Source organism: Gopherus flavomarginatus, chromosome 3 (genome assembly GCF_025201925.1).
Source record: "Gopherus flavomarginatus isolate rGopFla2 chromosome 3, rGopFla2.mat.asm, whole genome shotgun sequence".
NCBI classification, from domain to species: Eukaryota; Metazoa; Chordata; order Testudines; family Testudinidae; genus Gopherus; species Gopherus flavomarginatus.
Window position 1 is genome coordinate 217,437,138 of NC_066619.1, and position 22,754 is coordinate 217,459,891.

Here is a 22,754-nt window from a genome sequence, read left to right on the forward strand (position 1 = left end):
GCTGTTACAACCAAAAACAGCTTGTGAACTTGACAGCTAAACCTGGTCACTTTATTCAATTAATGCCTTTTAAAACACATTGCTACAACTATAATTTGAAAAACCTGAATAACTAGCGGAAGAGCAAAGCTGGGTTATCCAGGTTTTATACATACATTACTTTCCAAAATTATACATATTTCGCTTAGAAAATAAATGAAAGCATTCGAAAATATCTGAAATTCAGATATCAATTCCCCCACTCCACTTGAGTCTTTGACAGAAACTCTCTGAAGTGCTTAATAAGCACAACATTATAATTTCAACTACTGTGACTTTCCTGAAAGCAGGAAATAAACTATTAAACTATTTTTCTAGTGTGGAGTACAAGAAATACATTAGTTAAAACAACAGCCCATTTCTCAGCTACGTCTACACTACTGCAGTACATCAACCTATGCTACGCAACTCCAGAGTCAACGTAACTTAGGTCAAGTTACTGCAGAGTCTACACTGCGGGGAGGTCGATGGGAGAAACTCTTCCGTTGACTTACCTTACTCTTCTTGTTGGGGGCCAAGTACAGGGGTTGACTGGAGAGCGATCTTCTGTCTATTTGGTGGGTCTTCACTAGATCCACTAAACCGACTGCCGGTGGATCAACCTCATAGCATAGATCCTGGCTGTAGTGTAGACATCGCCCTCCTTAAGAATCATTAAGAATGATGCATCTCTCAAACTATAATTGCAAGGCTGCAATTATATTATCTCAAAAGGGACCCTGGAAGACTAAACTAATTATTTCATTATTAATTGAGTTATTACTGTGGAAGTAAAGGTCCTCCTACCAAAAAGACAAAACAAACAAAAACAAAACAAACCCACAATACCACTAACAATATTTATACCTGGAAATAAATGAAAGGTAAAGTGACTGCCAAGCTGCTAGTCACTAGAAGCTCGGTGAGCCTTCTCGGTTTAAAGAAAGAAAATATTCCTCATTAGCAGTAGCATAAAACCATATTACACAGCCTCACACAGTAGTCCTTTCTCACAAGCGGAGTTTGTGACTCCATCCATCCTGATCACCACAGACTGCATCACAATCAGTTTTCTGGAATGACCCTGATCACCCTGAGTCTCCAATATTTTAAGGATATAATTTCCCCCCTTCTTCTTTATGCCAAATGTAGGGAACTTCCTAGCTATACTTAAATTGCCTTAAATAAAAGTAATTTGATTTTCAAAAGGCGCAGAGCAACTGATTTCAATAGTATTATTGGGTGTTCAGAACTTCTGAAAGTCAGGCCACAAAGGTGTTTAAACACAAATTTAAGAACCTAAACTTTAGTCTCACAAATTTGAAAGTTTTGGCTGTGGGCAGTAATTTCCTTAGGTCAAGATTCAGATCTAATGTTTCTTCAGCTCCCTGCATTATGTAAAGTGTAGCCCTTCTGCCAGGTTGAGTTGACAGCAGCAAGGGCCGGGTTCAGTACATAGGGGTCCCTTCCCAACAACGTAATGCAAAACCAGCTCGAGCCCCCACCCAGTGACCTGGGAAAATCTTACACACACCCCTGGGCGCCTCAAAGAGGCAATATTTTCCCTCTCAAAAGCACAGAGTCTCGGTGTAGCAGATAATTTTTAACAACATGAGGTAAATGACATCAGCATTAAATTGGGAAACCACCACAACTAGGGTTCATAGACCAAACCATGAGCAAAGAAAGACCCAGCCCAGGAAATTGGGCCGTGTCCTTTCCATTTGGTTCTTGAGTCCAGCAACACAAAAATCACCCAAAATCCCAAAAGTCTCTGTCTCTGGTCAGTGCAGCCCCGAGTTCAAAAGTTTATCTGCAGAGTTTTAACCCCACCACCCTCAGCCCGGGTGGAAATGGGAGGGGGGGAAGGAGCCCGTGAGGAGTTAGTTAAAGGGGCACTTTATGCGGTCCAAGCCCAACTGCCCTGCCTCTCCATGGGGTTCCGCTGCAGACTTCACCACAAGCTGCTCCACTCTACCAGCCATCCCGTGAGTCACTCCAGCCATCCCATGAACTGCTCCGCTCTGCCAGCCGCTCCGCTCCACTCCACTCCACCAGCCATCCCGTGGGCCACTCCAACCGTCCCGCAAACTGCTCAGCTCTGCTCCGCTCCACTCACCGTCCTGTGGGCAGCTCCAAGCATCCTACAAACTGCTCTGCCAGCCGCTTAGCAATATATATCTTCAGGCTCCCCCCCCCCACTAGTTAACACAGCACTCAGTGATCTCAGCTCTTAGTAAATTCAGCTCTTTGGTGATTTTAGCTTGTAAAGTAGGGGAGCCCCAGTGCTGGTGCACCATTGACCCAAAGTGAACTCAGCACAGCAGCCTGAAACTAGACTCTTAATGGAATCAAAATTAGCTCTTCTATTCAATAGTGGAGAGAGGAGGAGGAGCAATTGGTGCTTCAGGCCCTCAAAAGGGGCCCACACCACCAGGTACAAATATCTGTCCCCAGCATCTCTCAATTCACTGGGTTCTGGAACCCATGTCCCTTGTCTAGTGAGTCCCTCTGTCATAAAATAGTTCCACTGGTCTTGATTCACATAAGCAGGGTAACAACACTTTATTCTTCCTGCCCCAACAACAGAGAAACTGGGGATCCCACAGCAGCCAAAGTGACCATTTGGGCAGATGGGGGCTCATGTTAGGCAGGGTGGGTGTGCCTATGCAGACAAGACCAGCCCCTGAAGTTCTTTTGCACAACTCACCACAATTCACCACCAGATGTCAGAGGAGAGCTCATCCTGACTCTGCTTATGTAAGTACTCAAGAAGTTAGGTTCCAACCCTCCAACTTCTTGGACACAGTTGGCGGCTCCGAGCACGGGCGTGTATTTGGCGTGGTTTACCCGTCCCAGACACCTGTCCCTTCTGCAGCACGAGGGAGACACCGGCACACGTTTACTTAGAGTTCGCCAGGTTGCAGCCCCTATACCGGCTCCTCACCAATATATTGTTGCGTTTCTGGCTGCACTTCTCCCCTCACCTCCTTCTCTATGCACTACCTATCTGTGGCCCCACAAAGTCACAGGACCTCCTGGTCAACCTCCTCCTCGCCCTGGCTAAATTGGCTATCTACGCAACCAGGGAGAGGAGGTTGGCCAATGGAGACTCCTGTGACTGTGGGGCTTGTTTCCGGTTCTTAGTCTGTTCACGTATCCGGGTACAGTTCCTCTGGGTGGCGTCCACTGGCTCCCTTGTCGCTTTCTAAGAGCAGTGGGTGCTGTCCAGGGTTCTCTGCTGGGTGTCCCCATCAGCCTCCCTTCTTATGACCCTTTGACCGCACTCCTGTCCCTGTTCTTTTATTAGCTGTCCCCCAAAATCATTGGGTTCTGAGGTCCTGTAGATCCTTCCCTTAGGCTGGGGGGGATCCTGTAGCAGTGGGCGGGCTTCCATCAGCCCACTTCCCGGAAACCCAGTAGGTTCTTGGACACAGGCAAACTGCTGCTCGCGCACAGCCATTTTCAGCTAAAAAGGAGGAAATAAAATAATTGAAAACTTCTTCCTGGCCCTAAAGAAAGGCAAACTTTACACCTGCTAAAGCCCTATAATGTAGTCACTCCTGCTATTGGACACTATTCAACAGCTGGTTGGCACAAGTAGAAGGGAGGGAGAAACAGGAATGCAGAGTAGTTGTAACAACATGCAAGGCTATTCAACATTCCAGGTTTTTTACACTCTGATAACAGCTAGAAAATAGACTTATTTTCACATAGTTTGGCAAAGGTAAGCAGTGGCTTTGAAAAGGATTTTGCATTAAAAACTATGTACAACTTTGTATTTCATAAATGCTCTATGTGAAAACAAGGTTTTCTGGAATTTCAATAAATGGGAGGGAAGACACAAAATGGTGAAAAATTGTGCATAAAATTCCCCAAAACCAAAAAAAGCTGAATTTAACAAATCTCTAGCGTGAAATGTACTTGCTAGTATGTAAATGTACACTGCCCTCTACTGGATGGAATAATACATGTGTCAGTATTTGTGGCTGTCTACAAACTGGATAACAATGCCAATACTAGTGCTAGATGTCTGTTATTTTGCATCCTAAAGACATGAGCTTCATTTCATGCAACCATGTTGTTTGAGCCACAATTTCTTAAGAGACAGATGGACTAGATGAACATTGAGAGTAGTGGAAAGTAGTCCCTTAACAAGACCAAGCCAGCTCTCACAGAGGAAAAACACACACACACACACACACACACCTCTCACAATGGAGGTGCTCTGTGGCAATCAGGCCTGGCCACATTTCCTATGAATGAAAGTAGGATCACTGGAGAGTGACACAAAAGAGGGCAGATTGCCTCCCTCAGTGTCCCTGCATAGTGTCTGGATCTCTTTGGCTGACCAGGCTGAAAGTAAGGGGGTCAAGCAGTCCCCACTCTCCTCTCACTCACTGAATTCTGCAGATGGATCTGAAACAGAGCTGGCAGCTGACAAGGAGATCCATTGCAGTTAAAAAAAGAAAGAAAGAAAGAAAACAAACCCTCTCAGGTTAAAAGAATGAAAACGGAGGAGTAGTGAAGTCCCCATGCTCCCCCCCAATTCTCACACAAATATACATTTTAGCTGGATTACACTAAACTACTCTCATCTGCATGGGATTAAGGGTGACGAATGAGAATGCTTCATGGAAACTACTGCTGCCCGAGACAGTCATTTCTATTGTCATTCTGTAAGGGAGAGAGACGCAGTAGGATATTAGGAGAGTACTCTTTTTGTCACAACTCCTTGCGCCCTCCTCTGGCCATCCACACAAGGGCCAGCCACAATTAGCAGGGTTTTCAGCATCTTTTGTCCTCATCCTTGAAATAGCTGCTCCAAAGTGTATGACTCCAGGTTAGAGAAATCAATAACTCCACTAATCAGAGCTGGGGCATGGAGCCTGTTGTCATGTTCTAGGAAGACATGCCAAATCCTCTAAAAAACACAGAAACTGGGCTTGGTTTTGGCTTGTAGCTTCTTTTAAATTATCAGCTCCTGGAAAGCAGGGGTAAGTGGGGAAGAGAGTCAGGGATGCACAGCAGACCCACCACAGTCCCAGACTGCATGCCAGGGGGAGAGTGTTGGGGTTCTTAGAGATTGGCTTATTTTGGTCTTGTTTTGAAATGGAATTAGCTTGATTTTTGGCTTATTGTGAAAGTCAGGGTGCTTACTTACCAAGTGAAAGTTAGCAACTCTGGTTCTGCGATAAAAGCCAAACCAGCAAGAGATAGGATTACAGAGCAGGCAGTGACACACAGTGTTTCAAACGGCTCTGCTGATGATGTTCTGTTGTCTGGACACCCCCAGCCACCACAGAAGCCTGCATGGAGTGTCGGAGGTTTAAGCAGCTCCAACTCAGCAATTCTGATTCTAGCAGCTTGCTTGTTACACATCAGCCACATTCTGGCTATACCTGGCAAGACGACCATAACAAACCCCTAGTCCCAAACTTTCCCAAAATCAAGTGCTCTGAAATCTCCAGCCCTCTCCTGGACCATTCAGAGAGAGGCTAACGTTTGCTTGTTCCTTCAAAAGGTACAATACCCAGAAGCTTGGCATATTAACTGGAGTGAACATCACTTTAAACCAAAAACACACACTGGGTTGGTTTAGATTAAAAGTAAAACAAGTTTATTTAAAAAAGGAGATAGGATTTTAAGGGAGTTCAAGTACAAAAGATAGAGTTAGAAATGGTTGCAAACAAGTAAAACAACACTCTCTAGAGGATAAGCGTTATTAAAACAAACTACATCCATTGTTCAAGTTAGTTTCCTTACCAATCTACCTCAACAGCAAGATGGCTGAACACCCATCTAGCCAGAAACTGCCACAAAGGCCAAAGTGCTCTGCTCCTTTGTCTTTGAAAGATTACTATAAAGAGGGGAGCAAATAATCCAAAGTACAGTGGACTTTTTAAATGGATTCTTCTGAAGATCACCCCCAAAGGAAAGTTCATTCAACCTATGAGGAAGGTGACATGGAGTCTCTTGGTGAAGAAAGTTTCATGCTGTTTTTTCCCTGACTGGTGTTTGTTAAAATGCAAAACAGTTTCCTGCAATCGTCTCCCCCTGCTGTCTTGATAGTCCTGTTTATCTTCTACGTAATTTGTGTTCCCATGTCTCAATATACCTTGTTGATGCCTTCCGAGTGGTAGAACCTCTTTCCTTTGTCTAGGGTGGAGTAACTTTAGCCGTGCCTGGCATACACACCTTGATAACATAATTTCCAATGTGTCAGTAATTTTGAATTTGTCCTACACACACACAATAATATGAACAATTGGTATGTTATTAGCTTGCTATTTATAGCTTATATGACACCTTTTAGATAAAGAGTATGACAGTGAGTTGTGATACACTGAACTGGTCAGGCCATCTGAAACTTGCTACCATGTATCAGTGAGACCTTTGCTCTCTTGCACTGGGATGCTCCTGGGAGAGGGGAAGGAGACATCTCCCTACAGAGAAAAGGTGAGTTAACATTACAGTGGTTAAAAACTCTTATTTTTTGCACCACAGAACATTATAAATAAGAAGATTAATGACTACTCACTGTTGGATTAAACTTATTTTATGAAGAAAAGCCTATAGTGTAAGGTAACACAGGTTGCAATTCAGACATACAATACTACCAACTTGCATGATAGATGTAGAGACTTATCAAAACTCCATGGTGATCATGTCTTCATAACCTCCAGGCTGGGCTACTAAAACTCATCACAACTACTGATGAGCACTCCAATATTTAAATAACTAATTAATCCAGAATGCAGCATCCTGCTACTTCAACAACACCAGCAGCAAAGAACACATCAGCCCAGTAGTCTACTCACCTCACTGGTACCCCACAGAATACCAAATAAAATTCACAGTCTTGGTGCTAATCTTCAAGGCCTTCTATGAAGAAACCCTAAGAGAGCACCCCTCTCTCTTTCCCCTCCCATGACATTGACCTCACCCAAGAGCTATATTCCTCAAGAAAAATGTGATGCTCATAAAGTTAGGAGACAGGGCTCTCTTAGCAACAGGGCCAAGGCTTTGAACTCGTTACTGGAGAAGATTAGAATGTTCTGAAAGCAGTGAGATTTGTGGTCAGCGTATAAAACCCATTTTTTTTTAAACTTAGCTTTCCCACAGCTGCAAATAAAACCAGCAAAAAGGATGAGAGAGGACTGTAGCAGAGAAAGATGATTAGGATGAGGAGGGGACGGAGCAGAGACAGAGAAGAAAGTGGAAGTAATTTTTAATATATATAAGCCCCAACAACTTCAAGAGAAGTAGGGACGAAAATCAACCAAATCAGAACACAGACACTGGTTTCTCTCTCCCAAGAATCACTCAGCTACTGTGGGAAAGGGTATCATTATAAGAACCTACATAAAATTCGCAAAACTATATATTGTGCAAAATAAAGCTCTGATCCTGCTCACGTAATGGGAAATGCACCAGGAATGGGCAGGAAAAGTAAGAATTACTTATTCTGCATGTACTTATAGTGGATCACCTTGTTTTCATTTTGTAAGAGTCAAACACACACACACACACACACACACACACTTTGACAAGCAACGCAGATTTTAAACCTAGTTTTCCACTGACGTTTGAATTTCACCCTGTATTTCACATTAATGCTGAAAAAGTTGTTCTATTCAAGAGGTCACAAAGAGCCACTGACTTATTGTCATTTTCTTTCGGGCTGTGTAATATTCCCCACATTCTGCATGTGTTATATGTTTGAATTACATGTAAATATATTTTCCTGCTTATAAATTCTTATGTCTAAGCAGATCAGAGTGATTATTTCAAATGCTTTATTAATCCAAGCAATCTGTCAAGACCCAGCCAGACAATATAAAACACATCTTTGGAGCTATTAGAATACCAGCTGCAAGCTTTATCATTTTGTTTACTACACACCAGGCAGACTCAAATCCCTTTATTGTAGGCTGAGAAAGAAGGTATTATTACTCTTACTCTGAAATATGTATGCTTTTACAAGCAATTAGAAAACGGATTCAGGTTTGTTTAATCATGTATTTTTAAGATTATGAATGCAAGCCCAGAATTAAAATCTGTTAGCTGATTAAATTGTTAACCTTAAAACATGAGTCCAAAATGATCTCTCAATTCCTAACTATTGTATAGTATCTATTAGAATAGTTTGAGCTTTTTGCGGAAAACCAAATTCATTTTCAGGTTTTTTGTTTTGTTTTGTCCAATAGAAACAAAAACTTGTGCTGTCCAGTGAAAAAGGAAACTGAAGGTTGAGGGGTTAGTTCCAGTTGCTGTGACATTTTCCTGATCTGGTTCTCAGCCAAGTGATCAGCAGTATCCAGAGTCACAACAGGGAGAGTTTGGAAAGGGAATGGAGAAAGGAAACTGATCAGTCACAAAGTGTGACCCTACATTTTATATATGAAATGAATTATATATAACGAATGTAAATAAAAGCAAAATCAATTTCTTTAGTTTTAAGCATACAACTTCCTTTCATATCTGAGTCTTAAAGGAAACATGGCTAGTTTCACAAGGGACTGGTATTGTTTTAGGTAAATATAAAAAGATCAGGGAAGAGAAGGAGCAGCAGCATTGGGGGTTCTTATTCCTAAATCATCATCATCATTTTTGTGGAGCAAAAAGGCAAAAAAACCAGGGGTAGGCCATCAGCCTCAATTTCCTCACTCTTAACAAAAAATGAGTTTCAGGTATACCAATTCCTACATCTCTGTGATGATAATAATCTAGACACTCCATAAAATAGGTTCTGTGCCTTCCTCTGTAGAAGAGTGTGGTCAGTCCAGCATCCAAAGACAAATGGCCTCTGTTTTGGCATCTCCAGGGAAAGAACTTAACATATCTGGATTGGAAAGGTATGACCCTTTAACAACTTGAATTAAAGTACCAGGTGCATTAGTATGACAGAAGTAGCAGATGCAAACCTCTGTCTCACTACTAGAGAATGACAAAGTGCCACGCTGGGTTAGCGAGAGTTACATAAGCACATAATTTAATCCATTTCTTCTGAGACAGTTTGGCAACATGGAGGAGATTTGAGTTGTCATATCAGAGCATGGGATTCCATTTACAGATCTGTCTGAAGTCATCTCATGCACATTCTCGGTTACCTTATGTGTAAAATGGAACAATGATAGCTGCACCTCTTGACAGTAGTGCTACACGAACTGGCTTAATAATATTTCCATTTCTTATGAATCCTTTAACAGCAGTCCAAGGCAGAGTCAAAACTCAAACTAATGCCCTATTGATTTACAGTTGAGGGTGCGTTCCCCTAGGCTACAGAGTACTGTATGGTGTACCATATGGGCAAACTGCATGGATATTTATACACACATTTTACAACATGCACAAATTAAATGAAAATAAAGTGTAGTAGCTATTTTCATGTAAAATTATGCAGGCAACGTCAAGTACGCACACAAAACATGAATGGATTACAGCAGCATTTCTCACAGTGTAGAATGCACCCCATCACAGGGCATAAAGGTCCTTTATTGTCCTCAATTGTTCTCAAGAGCCCTAGCTTTCATTTTTTTAAATAGAGTAAGTCCCTATCTCTTATGGTTGCAAAGAAAATATTGAAACATGATATCAGCGTATGTGATGACGCAATATGCCCTTGAATACAAAGAGTCTAAAACAGTAAGCACTGAGATGTGAACTGCTCCATTCATTTCTGTTATGATATTTCAGCTATTAATACTTATCTATTTCACTGCTCAACATTTGTAAGAAATTAGAGGAATCATCATATTATGAATATCTATACCAGGGGTCGGCAACCTTTCAGAAGTGATGTGCTAAGTCTTCATTTATTCACTCTAATTTAAGGTTTTGCGTGCCCGCAATACATTTTAATGTTTTTAGAAGTCCTCTTTCTATAAGTCTATAATATATAACTAAACTATTGCTGCATGTAAAGTAAATAAGGTTTTTAAAATGTTTAAGAAGCTTCATTTAAATTTAAATTAAAATGCAGAGCCCCTCGGACCGGCAACCAGGACCCGAGCAGTGTGAGTGCCACTGAAAATCAGCTTGCGTGCCGCCTTCAGCACGTGTGCCATAGATTGCCTACCCCTGATCTATACCTACCCCTGATCTATACAATATATTCCAAGTGACCACTCACTTTGGATAGCCCTTTAACATCAGATGGCAGGGTTTTAGAGGGAAGGGGCAATTGGTTTTATTTTCCTGAAGAGGGGCTCAGCTCTGAAAAGTTTTGGAAACAATGGATTAAATGATCAATTAAATATTGCCATGATATTATATTGCCATGGGAATATTTTAGATGAGAGAGAGATGAAAGGGCAAAGCTGTAGACCTCTCTGCAGCCCAAAATGGCTCAAAACACAGAAGAAATAGCGTGGTTCTAGTACACTGGGCAGGCGAGAGCACGTAATCATACTGGAAGAATAGTGCATGCTTCTGTGCAGTATATAACAACAACTCTCTTTACTAAAACACTGGGGCACTGGTGGTGAAGCTACAGGATCTTGGCTCCAGTAAACAATCAATCGTTCTGCATAATTTGCGGAACAAGGAGCACAGCGGGCAAGAGCCATTACTATACACCCTAGGTTGCAGTAACATCCAGGTGCTCCACACTCTGCCTCTGAAGGGGAAGTGGAGAATCCCTTTCCTCTTCTATCTCAAAGCACATACATGTAAGGCCCACTTCAATCAGATTTTGTACAAGGGACCAGAGTTTCATCCTACTGATTGCAGATACTAACGTTTCTATAAGCAGGTTTGGATTAGGAGAAGGAGAGTCTGAATTGCAGTTCCATTCTGAAAATTGACTGTGCACCTGACTTCAGAGGATCTGATATTTATTGTCCTACCATGATTCCCCATAAAATGTGCTTAGTTTACATGTACAAGATGTCACAGATTGAAGGGCTGGCTGTCCATGCAATATTCAATCTCAATTCCAGAAGAAAGGGGGTCACAAATGAAAATCAAGATCATGACAAAGACAGATGGAAAAACGGGTTGCGCAGTAACACAGCTTAAAACCAGCACAGATGGTGAATGGATCTGTCTTCAACCCATACAGAGGACAATGGTAGTCATCCCATGAAGTAACCTGAGAATACAAATGAACTTCAATGGACAATCAAACCTAGACAGCACCTTCCACAATGCTTCACGATTGATAGAATCAAAGGCCTTTGTTAGAGCAATAAATGCCATAAACAATGGCTGGTATTGTTCTCTACACGTCTCTTAGCTCTGTCATGCAACAAAAATCACGTCAGTGATGCCCCAAGACAGTCTGAAACCATATTGAGATTCTGAAAAGACATCTTCGGCAAGAGGGAGGAGACAGTTCAAAAGGATGCAAGCAAGTATTTTCCCCGACAATGGACAGGAGGGTAATACCTCAGTAATTCCTGCACATTGCCAACATTGTGACCATTTTAAGAAAGGGGACAAGTCATTCTTGAGGTCGGGTGGAATTTCCTCATTAAGAAGTTGATGAAGTTTTTGCATAAGTGCTATTCGACCAGCTTTGAAGACCTCCATGGGAATGCCATCTGGGCCTGGTGTCTCGTTGTTTCTACTCTAGTGATGGCTCACCAAGCTTCCTCAGAAGATGGGGAGGGAGGTCAGCAAGAGGTTCTATTACTAAATGCTGAGGAACGGACTCAATGGTGGCAGCTGAGACTTCAAATTCATGAGAGTCTCAAAATGTTCCTTCCAACATTGCTTGAGTGCCACATTGTCCTTGAGAAGAGCAGAATTGTCCTGGGATCACAGAGGGATTGTGCCATTTGAACTTGGCCTGTAGATGGCTTTCATTGCTTGTAAAAAAAAGTTTCTCATGTCATGTTGATCAGTGAAACTCTGGATCTCCCTGGCCTTTGCTTGCCATCACTGATTCTTGATGTCATGCAGCCTCCTTTGAACTACAGCTTTAAGCCAATAAATAACCTGTAAACCATGAACTGGACTCCTCAGCCATCTTAAGTCTCATCAATGACTCTTCCCCTGGCAGACATCATCTTGTATCAAGGAATAGATATTTTATCCTTAACTAGCAGCCTTGTTTACACAAACTGGGATGAGCATCAAGCGAAGTTCTTACCCTCAGTGACACCTGTGCAACATCATTGTTTTCAATGGAGTTGAAGAGGTACAACGGATTACTAAATTTCATTTGCAGGGTTAAACAATTATGGTGATACACTAAAAGCTCTCTCTTATCTGTGTGGGCTGCGAGGCTCTAACAAAAGTAAAAAGCAGTAAAAAATTATTTGTGTCATACTTGTAGACTGACTAACAGATTACACAAAGGGAGCAACTCTGTTGAGTAGAAGTGCTTTTTCTACAGTGACTCTTAAGACTAGAACCAACAAAAGTACAGTGAAGCCAAGAATTCCACAGAGCAAATTTATACAAAATCGATACAAAAATTCCTTTTTGATCTCACATACCAGCAAGGTTTTGACCGAGATCTAACAAACAGACCATTGTAAATCTCTGTAAGAAGATTTCAAAAGTTAAACACAAAGGAGCCATACTTTGTCTGTAATAGTACACTTGTATTTTCCATAACTTTCTAAGCAGTAATCTTATTTCTAACCAAAGTCATAACTTACACTAACTATTCCAAGGGGAGCCACTGTATGTCCTGATTCTGAGGGATGCTTAACACCCATAATACCAGTAATTTTTCAGTGATGCTCGGGATTAGATTCTCAAACTATATATTAATTTTCCTTTAGATTTATAGCTGCAAAAAGATAGCCACACATGAATGTTATTAAGTCACGCACATTTTCTATCAGTTCTGGAAACTACAGATTTTAGTACTCATTGAGATATCTTGCTCAATCACAGCAGTAACACAAAGACATTTAACTTCTTAACCATGAAATGAATAAATGAGCCAAGAAATAAGACATGATTGAGATAGTATGAGCCCAAAAATTAATCAGATAGAGGTAACTTTTTAAAGTACATATATTTAGAGTTGTTTTTACCTTGCAAAAAGATAAATCCAAACAAACAAACGAGCTCAAACCAAAATTAAAAAGGGTAAAAAACTGCTATTTAACCTGTGGGATTGTGCAGCTCAAACTGCCAATGCCTTCCCAAAGCAAAAACAACAAAGTACACTAGATACACTAAAGTACACAAGTCATATGTATGAATCTCTATCTTTAAAACCCATCATTAAAATGGCAGAATTAAAACTTTGAAAATGAGGCAAATATGCTCATTTTACACAATGAGGCATCTACATCAGAAGCAGCAAAAAAAAAAACAACCCTTCTTCAAAAATTCAACTACTATTAAAAAGAAAAAAAAAATCATGGTGAGAGCCATCTGTCCACAATCACTTTTCCTGTTATCTATGCTGGTAGCAGGAGTTCTGAGGAGGAATTCAGACAGGCATAGTTGCACACCAATCAGCAGTCAGGCTAATCCTGCCCCTTCCTGTTCCCCAGCAGTATTACGAGCTAACACAAAGTTACATTCTAGACTAAGCACACTACTAGACTCTATCCCAAAACACATATTACTGATTGACACTAACTGCTATCAGTATTTCTAGTATTTAACATCAGATACTAATATTAGTAATGTTAGTGACAATGCAACAAAAATGAATAAATTGACACGTTATATCTATTTTCAGAAAGTGCTATATCTGCAAAATCAATAATGAAGGTGCCATTTAGTAACTTAGTACTAAATACCAAGATTAATATGGGTCTGTCTTGTAGAACAGCCACATCTCCACTAATAACCATTCAGTTCGTCTGCTAAAAAATAGGTTCTCCCTGTCCCAGTCAAGATAGCCAATTGATGTGACTTGTTCTGTTCAAAACAAGATAGGTAACACGTTACTACAGTCTGTATATAGTCCAACTCTAACTCACTCCCTTTCTGAGGCTTGCCTTCATTGGTAATTCAAACCACCAGCACCAGAGAAAAACCTCAACTTAAATTTTCTCTTCTAGTTTAGGTATTCCTTCTTGCAAAGGTATTTTACTCCAAAGAATGTAGAAATAGTAGAAATTACTTAAGTAATATAATTACTTGGTCACAAAATATTCAAAATATGAAATATATTCACACAGCAGCTTCAGCATTCTGCTAACTGGTGAGAGGAGAATACTTTATATTAAAGAAATTGAAAATTACTGTCTGAGGTTTGGGTCTGCAGAGTTGCATACGCAAATTGAGAGTGCCTCACATTCCCAACAGGCTATCAAGCTCATGACTTAATCAAGACAGAATACCAAATAAATCCTATTAATTATTCACAGGAAATATTTTTAAGTCCATAGTCTTCCCCTGAGGCACATCAATTGTCACTTTTATTTATGTCAAAGACTGTCTGATTGGGTTTCTAGATGTGGTCAAGAGAAAAGAAGTAAATATATTTCTTGAGTCAACTGATACTTGCTTTCAGACTTAAGTACAACTGTTCAGAATAAAGATTTATTTCTCTGGGAGGAGACTGGAGAAGTACAAAAGGAGAGGAGTCTAGTCTACCCTGTAAAGGAAAAGGCTATATAGAAAGAGGAAAAATATGTTTTCTGTTATTATGAAGGTGTTATGAGCTAGGGACTCTCAAAAACAGTAAATGAAAATATGGCCTCCAGTGTTGATATGTTTTATACGTCTCCCCAAACCAGAGTTGATTCATTAGAATGTCAATGCTGTTAGCTTTCTTTCATTCCTCCCTTTCTTTGTACTTTGATTATTTCCTTAGTACTTACCTTTGTAATAATTTGGCACAGTTATAGAAATTAAAACATAAGTCGAATATAAAAGAACCAACCAACTAATACACAAAATAAGCAGGCCTTGCCTCAGAACCAGGTAACACATTGCCAAGAGGTGCAAATTTCAAAGGCAAAGGCCTCTAAATGAGACTATCTTGCCAATGGTCACAGAGTATTCAAAGATAGGAGCAGGCAGCAAGAACCTCCCAGCTAACTGCTGCAATGGTTATAAGGTGAGAAGCGCACTCTCTTAACTAGATCCCAGACAATTCAGAGCTTTAAAGATCACAAGTACTCCAGCTTTATTCTGTGGAACATGTCTTCTGTACACCATGATAATGTTATGGATGATGCTGGAGAGAGGTGTAAGGGAGGAGGATATAGGACAAATGTGATATTTATCATGATTCCCCAGTTACTGCTTCTACTAGACTAGTGACACTAAGACTCAATGGATGAGCAATAAATAAATTCTGAACACTCTAGAGCCTGCTAAGTTTCACCAGGGTAGACTGCAGAATAGTTCCACTCCCAAAATGGAGCAAGAAAAGGCTCGCTCTTCAGGAGATGATGATGTAATCAGGACATAGTTATTCATCACATCCTATTTCCTGCTCCAACCCCAAAAGTTTAGTGTTTCTAGGCAAGTGATTGTAACTAAGGATTCCCGATACTGACATCATTCAATTTATTCAACTCATTAATATCAGTGGCCACTCCACACACAAGTGCAAGAAAGCACATGGTCTTTGCTGTGGAATGGCACAAAACTTTTTACTGCAACGTAACTCTCTCAGCCAGACTGCAGAGATGGTGTTAATTACTAACTTGCAGCTGAATGATAATTTCTATTAAACAAACAATATATAAATCCTTGCACTTCATTTGATACTGTTCTTGTACCTCACAACATACACTTTCCATCACTTTTAATTATAAATAAATATAATAAACCAGTTAGATCTCAAACTTATTATTTACATTATTGGAACACTTAGAGGCCTCATTAGCCTGTTGGGCTAGTCATTGTACAGAGATGGATTAAAAACAAACTCCCTTCCCCACAGAGTTTCAGAGCCTACAATCTTGCTTTATGGCAGGACAACAGGTGGACAAAAGAAACAACTTTGACAGTGGAAAAAAAGGAGGATGACATAACAGCAAAATGGGCAGGTTTTGAACAGAAAGCCAAGTTGTCACAGCTTACCATCGACCAATATTTATCATTAGACATTTAGTATAATGACTTTAAAAGGGTGTTCCATGGTAGTTCAGTAATAATCGTATATTTGGATAATTATTTGCTTTCAGGTGGTGAATTTGGTTAGCTAGGAATACAGTTGTATCAAAAACAAGCAGTATGGTACCGTTTCCAGTTAATTGAATACAGATTTCTGAACCATAACCTTTCCAAGCATGTAACTGCTTTTAAGTTTAATAAAAGATTTGTTTATCTAAAGAACTTCAGGATCTGTCTCTTATTGATAACTTGTTACCACCCCCTTCCTCACCCCCAAGAGTCTGATTCCCAGCTCTGAAATAAAAATAGTAGTAATTGTGGACTTTAATGAATAGTCATTACAAGATTTCGCCCCCCCCCCCCCGTCTATAGATATTCAATTATGCTTTCTCTTTTGGTCTTTACACATGTACTAAATAAGCATATCTGTTGATGCAGTGAAAAGAATACAACTTCATGCTTTCTCACTTTGCATTTATGCAACTATTCAGTAATTTTCAAACAACAATTCAAACATTTCTGTTTTGAATTTATTAGCAGGATAGTTTGTTTTCAAAAACATGAATAAGAGGTGGTTGCTAATGGTTTGCATCTTAACAGAGTTACCTTTTAGTCTGTAAAATTAGTTCTGGAATTGAATTAAATAAATATGTTTAATTACAACAAAATATCCGAGACTAAAAAACTCTTGCTGTTTTTATCTACCACATCTGATGATGTGATAGAATAATTAAGTTCCTTGTAGCATATGGGTGATCAAAAAAATTCAAGAGCTCATTGTAGAGATAGGAATAGTATTTCCTTAGCCTCACTCCTGTGACTGTGAAATCCTTACATCAAGGAAAATACACCTGTGGCCATGACATGTGTGGCAACTTACCAAAACCTGGGCAGGCAGTTTCACCATGTGTTATTTTATTAAGCAAATTTCAGCAGGCTCTGTACAGCATGATGAGAGATAATGAAGTGTGGTCATCCCTGTGACCCCACTCTCATTTCATATCATCCTGTGAACCCAGAAAGCCAAAGACCCACAAAAGGGCTTCCAGAACAAGGTAGAATGAGGCTGTTTCAGTCTCTTTACCCCTTTCAGCAAATAATGACCAATTTTGGCCGGTACTGCATTAACAGTTTCAGGCTGCTTCACTCCACAATGGGAAATAGGCAGTGCCGCCCCCCATTTTAAAACTGTATTCATTTGTTTTAGTTTAACCATCACGTCTTCTCTGTAGCAAGTCATAGCAGGAACTTTCTAACTCTAAAAGATCTAATGGGGCCTAATTCTACAGTTCTTAAACAGGCAAAACATCAAAGACAATAAAGAAAACCAATATCAATGTCACATCTGCAAACATCTTGGCTGATAAGAACTGTTCATAGTTTACCAAACTTACATTCAAACACATTGCAGCACCCAACCTATACATAATACACATGCCAAAACATAGCATTAACATGACATACTAAACATTGTTGAACACACAAATATTTGCACAAGCTAAATTGCTAAAAGATGTTCCAGTCTCTTCTGTATATACTGCATGTTTTGAAAGCTATTTAGATGTTTTACAAACAAGAAAAAACTTCAGTGAAATATAAAAGCCTATGTTTAAAATTCAACAATCAGTCTCCCATGGGACTTATTTCAGATAATAAGATTGGTTTCTGGGTCCTCCATTTATTCTAATTGGGTTCAAATGACTCACTGGGCTTTAATTTGTTTATATACTGTAGGCATGTGCCCTGCTCATGATAATTTACAATTATACATTTACTGAGGTTCCAACCTGCAAACACTTACACACATGGAACTTCACGTACCTAAGTAGTCTCATCAAGTTCAGTGAAACTATTTTTGTGAATAGTTAAGCATATTAGTATTTGCACAATCCAGAGCAAAAAAGGTTCCGCTTATCATTAAGAAATAAGGTCCACATCCTATTCCCGATTAAGTCAACAGCAAAACTCCCATTGATTCAGTGGCGCATAGCTGGTCCCTCCATAATCTCAGATGATGATTAGATAAAAGTCTGATGCAGTGACAAAACTAATCCTGCTTCAAATTTCTGTATAAACAACATTTCAGAAAATTATATTGAGCAACATAAAGCTCAGTTAGTATCAACAGTCAGCAATTACTCCAAGTTTGCCATATACCAATTCCAGGATACGCCTGGATGCAAGTCAAGCCTTTCTGCCTGAACAAAACTCATGTACAATGAAAAAAGAAAAAAAAAGAAACCACCACATAACCATATAGTGATTAGACTTATATTAAATAAGTTCTGAACAAGTTTTGCTTTTCTCCCCCACACCAACACATGTTGAACAAACACCTTAAAAAAATATGGCAGATGAAAATAAGAGCTGTGATAATCCAGACAACTCTGTTTCTGATCACAGGAGTTTAAGAACAGTAGCTGTTAGCTAAATTGGATCTTGAAAGATTTGATTAAAAATATATATATACACTTTTTTATTTTCAAATAAGGTAAATCATAGAATATCAGGGCTGGAAGGGACCTCAGGAGGTCATCTAGTCCAACCGCCTGCTCAAAGCAGGACCAATCCCCAATGATAGATATTATCTATCACTATAGATCTGTAATGTATCCAGTCATTCTTTGCCTGCGATATCTCATATCAGGATTTTCTGGTTTTAAGCAAGTCCCCAGTAAAAAGAAAGAATTCAAGTGTGACCCTAATGATCACTCTTCACAATCAAGAATATTTCAGTTAAATCCTTCCTCCCATTGATTTCTCTGGGGCTAGGATTTCACCCTTTGATTTCATCCTACTGCACTAAACTCATTTTTTGTTCGATTTCCATAAAACAATGTATTACTATACTCCTTACTGCATGTAAGAGCCATAACTTTTCCCAATTTGCAAAGATGAAGCTCACAGTTTGAGTCTGGTCCATTACAAGTTACATTCATCCAATTGCTTTGGCCTCCACAGGAGAGTCAGACATCAAAATTATATTACACAACCCAGGGATCAGGAGAACAAGACAAATATGACACTATATTTAATGGAAGTTATTTTTTGCTTGCATACTGTTGTTTCATAGCCTCACTACTGTGAGTGTACTAGTGACATATGAATAAAAAGTAAATGAGAGTTCTGTGTGAGATGCAAGTCAAATTGCTTTATAAACCTCCATACTCCTATTGAGTGTAGGTCTTGCAAGGCATAGGAAAACTCCAAATTCCCACAGCTCATGGGCATTATCCCTTCCTTCACACAAGAAAGAAGAAAAGCTCTGTGTAAGCTTTAACAGTTGTCTCTTTCACCAACAGAAGTTTATCCAGTAAAAGACATTACTTCCCCCACAGTGGTTCTCTAAGATCCCAGGATCAACACACTACAACAATACTGCAAACAGAGAAAAGTCATTTACTCCTGCTTTCCCTCCAGGAGTACATGTTATGTCATGACACTATCTATGCTCAGTCCCAGGATAATACTTAGACTGGTATTATCCAGGTCATGATGCACCCCTACTGCAAACCCTGGATCTGGCTAGATCCAGACAATTTTAGGTCCCCACTTCAGAAACTCCATTGCTTAGGTAGAGAACAAGTTCAGATGCTTCTTTTCTATCATTTGCAGAGTCAACAGTACTTTAACTAGTTGTGACATGTACACCTCCCCCATCTCTTTTTTGAAAGCAGTGTTATATCAGAATGTGTTAGGATCCAGGAGGAGGAGGAGAAGATGCTTATGTATTTGGAAGAACTGCAGGATGTGCAGCCAGTGAAATCCAGCATGCTACAGATGACTAATTAGAGTTTTTGCAGCTTTCTTATCCTAAGCTGTATCGGGTCCAGATCTGGTTTTGGTGGAATAGCAGCACATGTCTCTTTTGAAGACAGTTTCTGTTTTTTGTGCCGAAAACGTGGCAGGATTCAGGTGTCAGACGAGGGGTTTTGCAGCACTGGGAAATCAGGCTACAGGATTTCTTTGCTGTGATAGAAGAAGTTCGACCTGTTCAGCATTTCAGCAGTAAAATTAGGGGGGCTGGGACCCAAAAATCGGCAGGAGCCACCGAGCCAGCATTTCCCCAACTCCTCAGGGAGGGCTCAGTAGCCGCCCAGGTACATGAATACCCAACAACCCAAAGCAGCTTTGCCACACACACAAACACACCCTCTGCCTTGGCGTTTTGAGCTCCTCCCGCGCCTGCAACAACTTTTGAGACAACCACCTACTACAGCCCAGCTAAGCTGCTCGCTCACAAGTGAGCTGCAAGGAGCCCGAAAGGCGCGACCTGCTTTGCCCACAAACAAACCCGCTGCCAGCCCCTCCGGTGCCGCTCGCGGAGATTTCCCGGGGCGAAGGGTGCAGGGGAGCCGCGAGCGGCGTCCGTCCCCTCCCGCCGCTCCACAAAGTTTCTGCGCAGTCAAACTCGGTGGAGCGCAGCCCCCGGCCATGCACCAGCCGCTGAGCGCCTGGGCTCGCCCGGGGAGGGGTTCCACAGCGACTCACCCATTACTCTTTCCGCTACTCCTTCGCCCCAGCCCTGCGGCCGCTCCTCCCGGCCTCTTTAGCACAACAGCAGCTTCCACTGACCCCCTCCGCCCGGCCCCAGGCAGCTTCCCCCGCTCCGGGCGCCGGCGAGCCAAGGGCGGTCCCAGAAACCCCTCCCCCTCTCCACCTGCCTCATTCATTCGCTCCCCGCAGCCCCCAAACTGTTCCCAGAGCCTGCGGGGAGCCGGCTGAAGGGGTGGGGAGGACAAGCGAGGGCCCAGGGTCTGAGCAACCCAGAAGGAAGCGCTGAGCCTCCTGGCTTTGGCATGGTGTTTAGCTACCCCCCTGTGTTCCCCAGCCCCTCTCTGCTGGTGGATTGGGAGGGGGGAGCAGATTGGGAGGGTCTCACGCAGCCTTTTCCTTCTGATCAACTGCAAAGTCATTGCCCCCCGCTAATTTGCACTAGTCACCCCTCTGGCGCTGGAACTAAGTGTAGCATAAACAATAAATAGTCATCTTTCCAGGACAGCGTTACCATCCTCATACTCTCCTCCCCACTTCTTGTAGATACCAATGTACCTCTCCCTCACACTCAGGAGTTCTCAGCCTGAGTGTCACAACCACCCTGTCCTTCCCTTTTGCCAAGTGGGAGGTTGGTTCCTGCTAGCTAGGGAGAAATCCTGGGATGACCCAGATATAGAAAAGAGTGTCACAGCATGGAAAAGGTAACTAACACCAGCTCATGCTGATACATTGTCATTATTGTAAAGTGACTGGGTAAATATGCAGAATTTAATTCTTGTGCCAATAGTTGTTTTGTTTCCCTTAGACTGGACCTCTGCCCTGCTTTTCAGGGCCTAATTCTGCTCCCACTGAAATCAAAACAAATTTTGTAATTTATGCCAGGGAAATGGGCTAAAAAATTTCTGTTTTATCAAGCTGCGACATGTTTGGGGACAGAAGGCAGGTGAGCAGGTTCACTGTGAAAACAATGAGGAATCCTTGTGGCACCTTAGAGACTAACAAATTTATGTGGGCATAAGCTTTCGTGGGCTGTAACCCACTTCATCAGATCCATGGAGTAGAAAATACAGTAGGCAGGTATAAATACACAGAACATGAAAAGATGGGAGTTGCCTTACAGAGTGGGGGGTCAATGCTAATGTGCCCCATTTCCAACAGTTAACAAGAAAGGGTAAATATCAGTTTGTAGTGCAAACAAGGCCAATTCAATCATGGTAGATGTGGCCCATTCTCAACATTTGACAAGAAGGCGTGAGTATCAACAGAGCGAAAATTCTCCTACCTCTTGTTTCAGAATGAAGAAGTGTTCTGGATTGTGTAGGAAGGATTATGCTAATAGTATTTAAGCCATGATCTGAGAAAATTAAGCCTATTCACAAATACATCTTGGGCTGAACTCTTCCCTTACCCTTATATATATATGTGTGTATCCCACTGGCATTTCCTTCCAGGGACACTAATTTGGAACTTTTATTATAGGTCATTATGAATTAAATCAATGAAATTGTGCAAGATAAATGAGGACAGAATTTGACCTAAAGATACTAGTTGTATTAACTTTGACAATAAACTCATGCTAGTCCATGTACATAGTTATTGAAAATGATAGAAAATGATTGAAAATGTTTATGATCCAATTACCACTACAGGCCTGATTCTCCACTCCCATATGTAATCATTTAAAGCTATGCAAATTGAGCACACAATTTTGTAAAATGCTACCTTATCTGAATGGTAAATTACTGCACAGGGGGCAAGATGGTGGAAAATCTGACTCTGTAAGTGTGTGTTCATGTGATCTGTTTATTTATTACTTAAAATAAATGCTAAGATATTTCGAAAAGCTGCAAGAGACTCGTGTCATCATTTTCTAGCACCTTGTGTAGTTATTGGCACTACTACCTCATTTTGACCCATACCATTAGCCAATTTTCAGGGTCCTATTGGTCATTTTGGTTAGGAAAAAAAAACTGATGTTGGAGTTCAGTATTTCTTTAGTGTAATGCTGTTAATTTACAATAAATGTGAAGTCCTGTTTCTCTAAACACTGCAGAATCAAAAAGGAAGAGAGATTTTCTTTGTTAACAGTTTCAAGAACCTTTCCAGCCTACATTTGCTCCCAAAATTCTCTCTCATCTTTTTATAGAGTCATATGACCAATGGGCTGTGTCTTTGGCTTCCTGGTACTTCTTCCACTTGCACAGATGTACCCGGCTCCAGCAGTCAATGTCCCAGCATTTGCTATACCA

The 22,754-nt window shown here is 40.9% G+C and overlaps 1 protein-coding gene across 1 annotated transcript in view; it reads right to left on the reverse strand.

Annotated features, from left to right (window-relative positions):
• Positions 1-20,590, reverse strand: part of GPM6A (glycoprotein M6A) — a 352,026-nt gene extending 331,436 nt beyond the window's left edge. The window contains exon 1 of the mRNA XM_050945405.1: positions 20,500-20,590. Within this exon, the coding sequence (XP_050801362.1) occupies positions 20,500-20,503 (4 nt within the window). The 5' untranslated portion in view covers positions 20,504-20,590. The remainder of the gene's footprint in view (positions 1-20,499) is intronic.
• Positions 20,591-22,754: the final 2,164 nt, after the last annotated feature.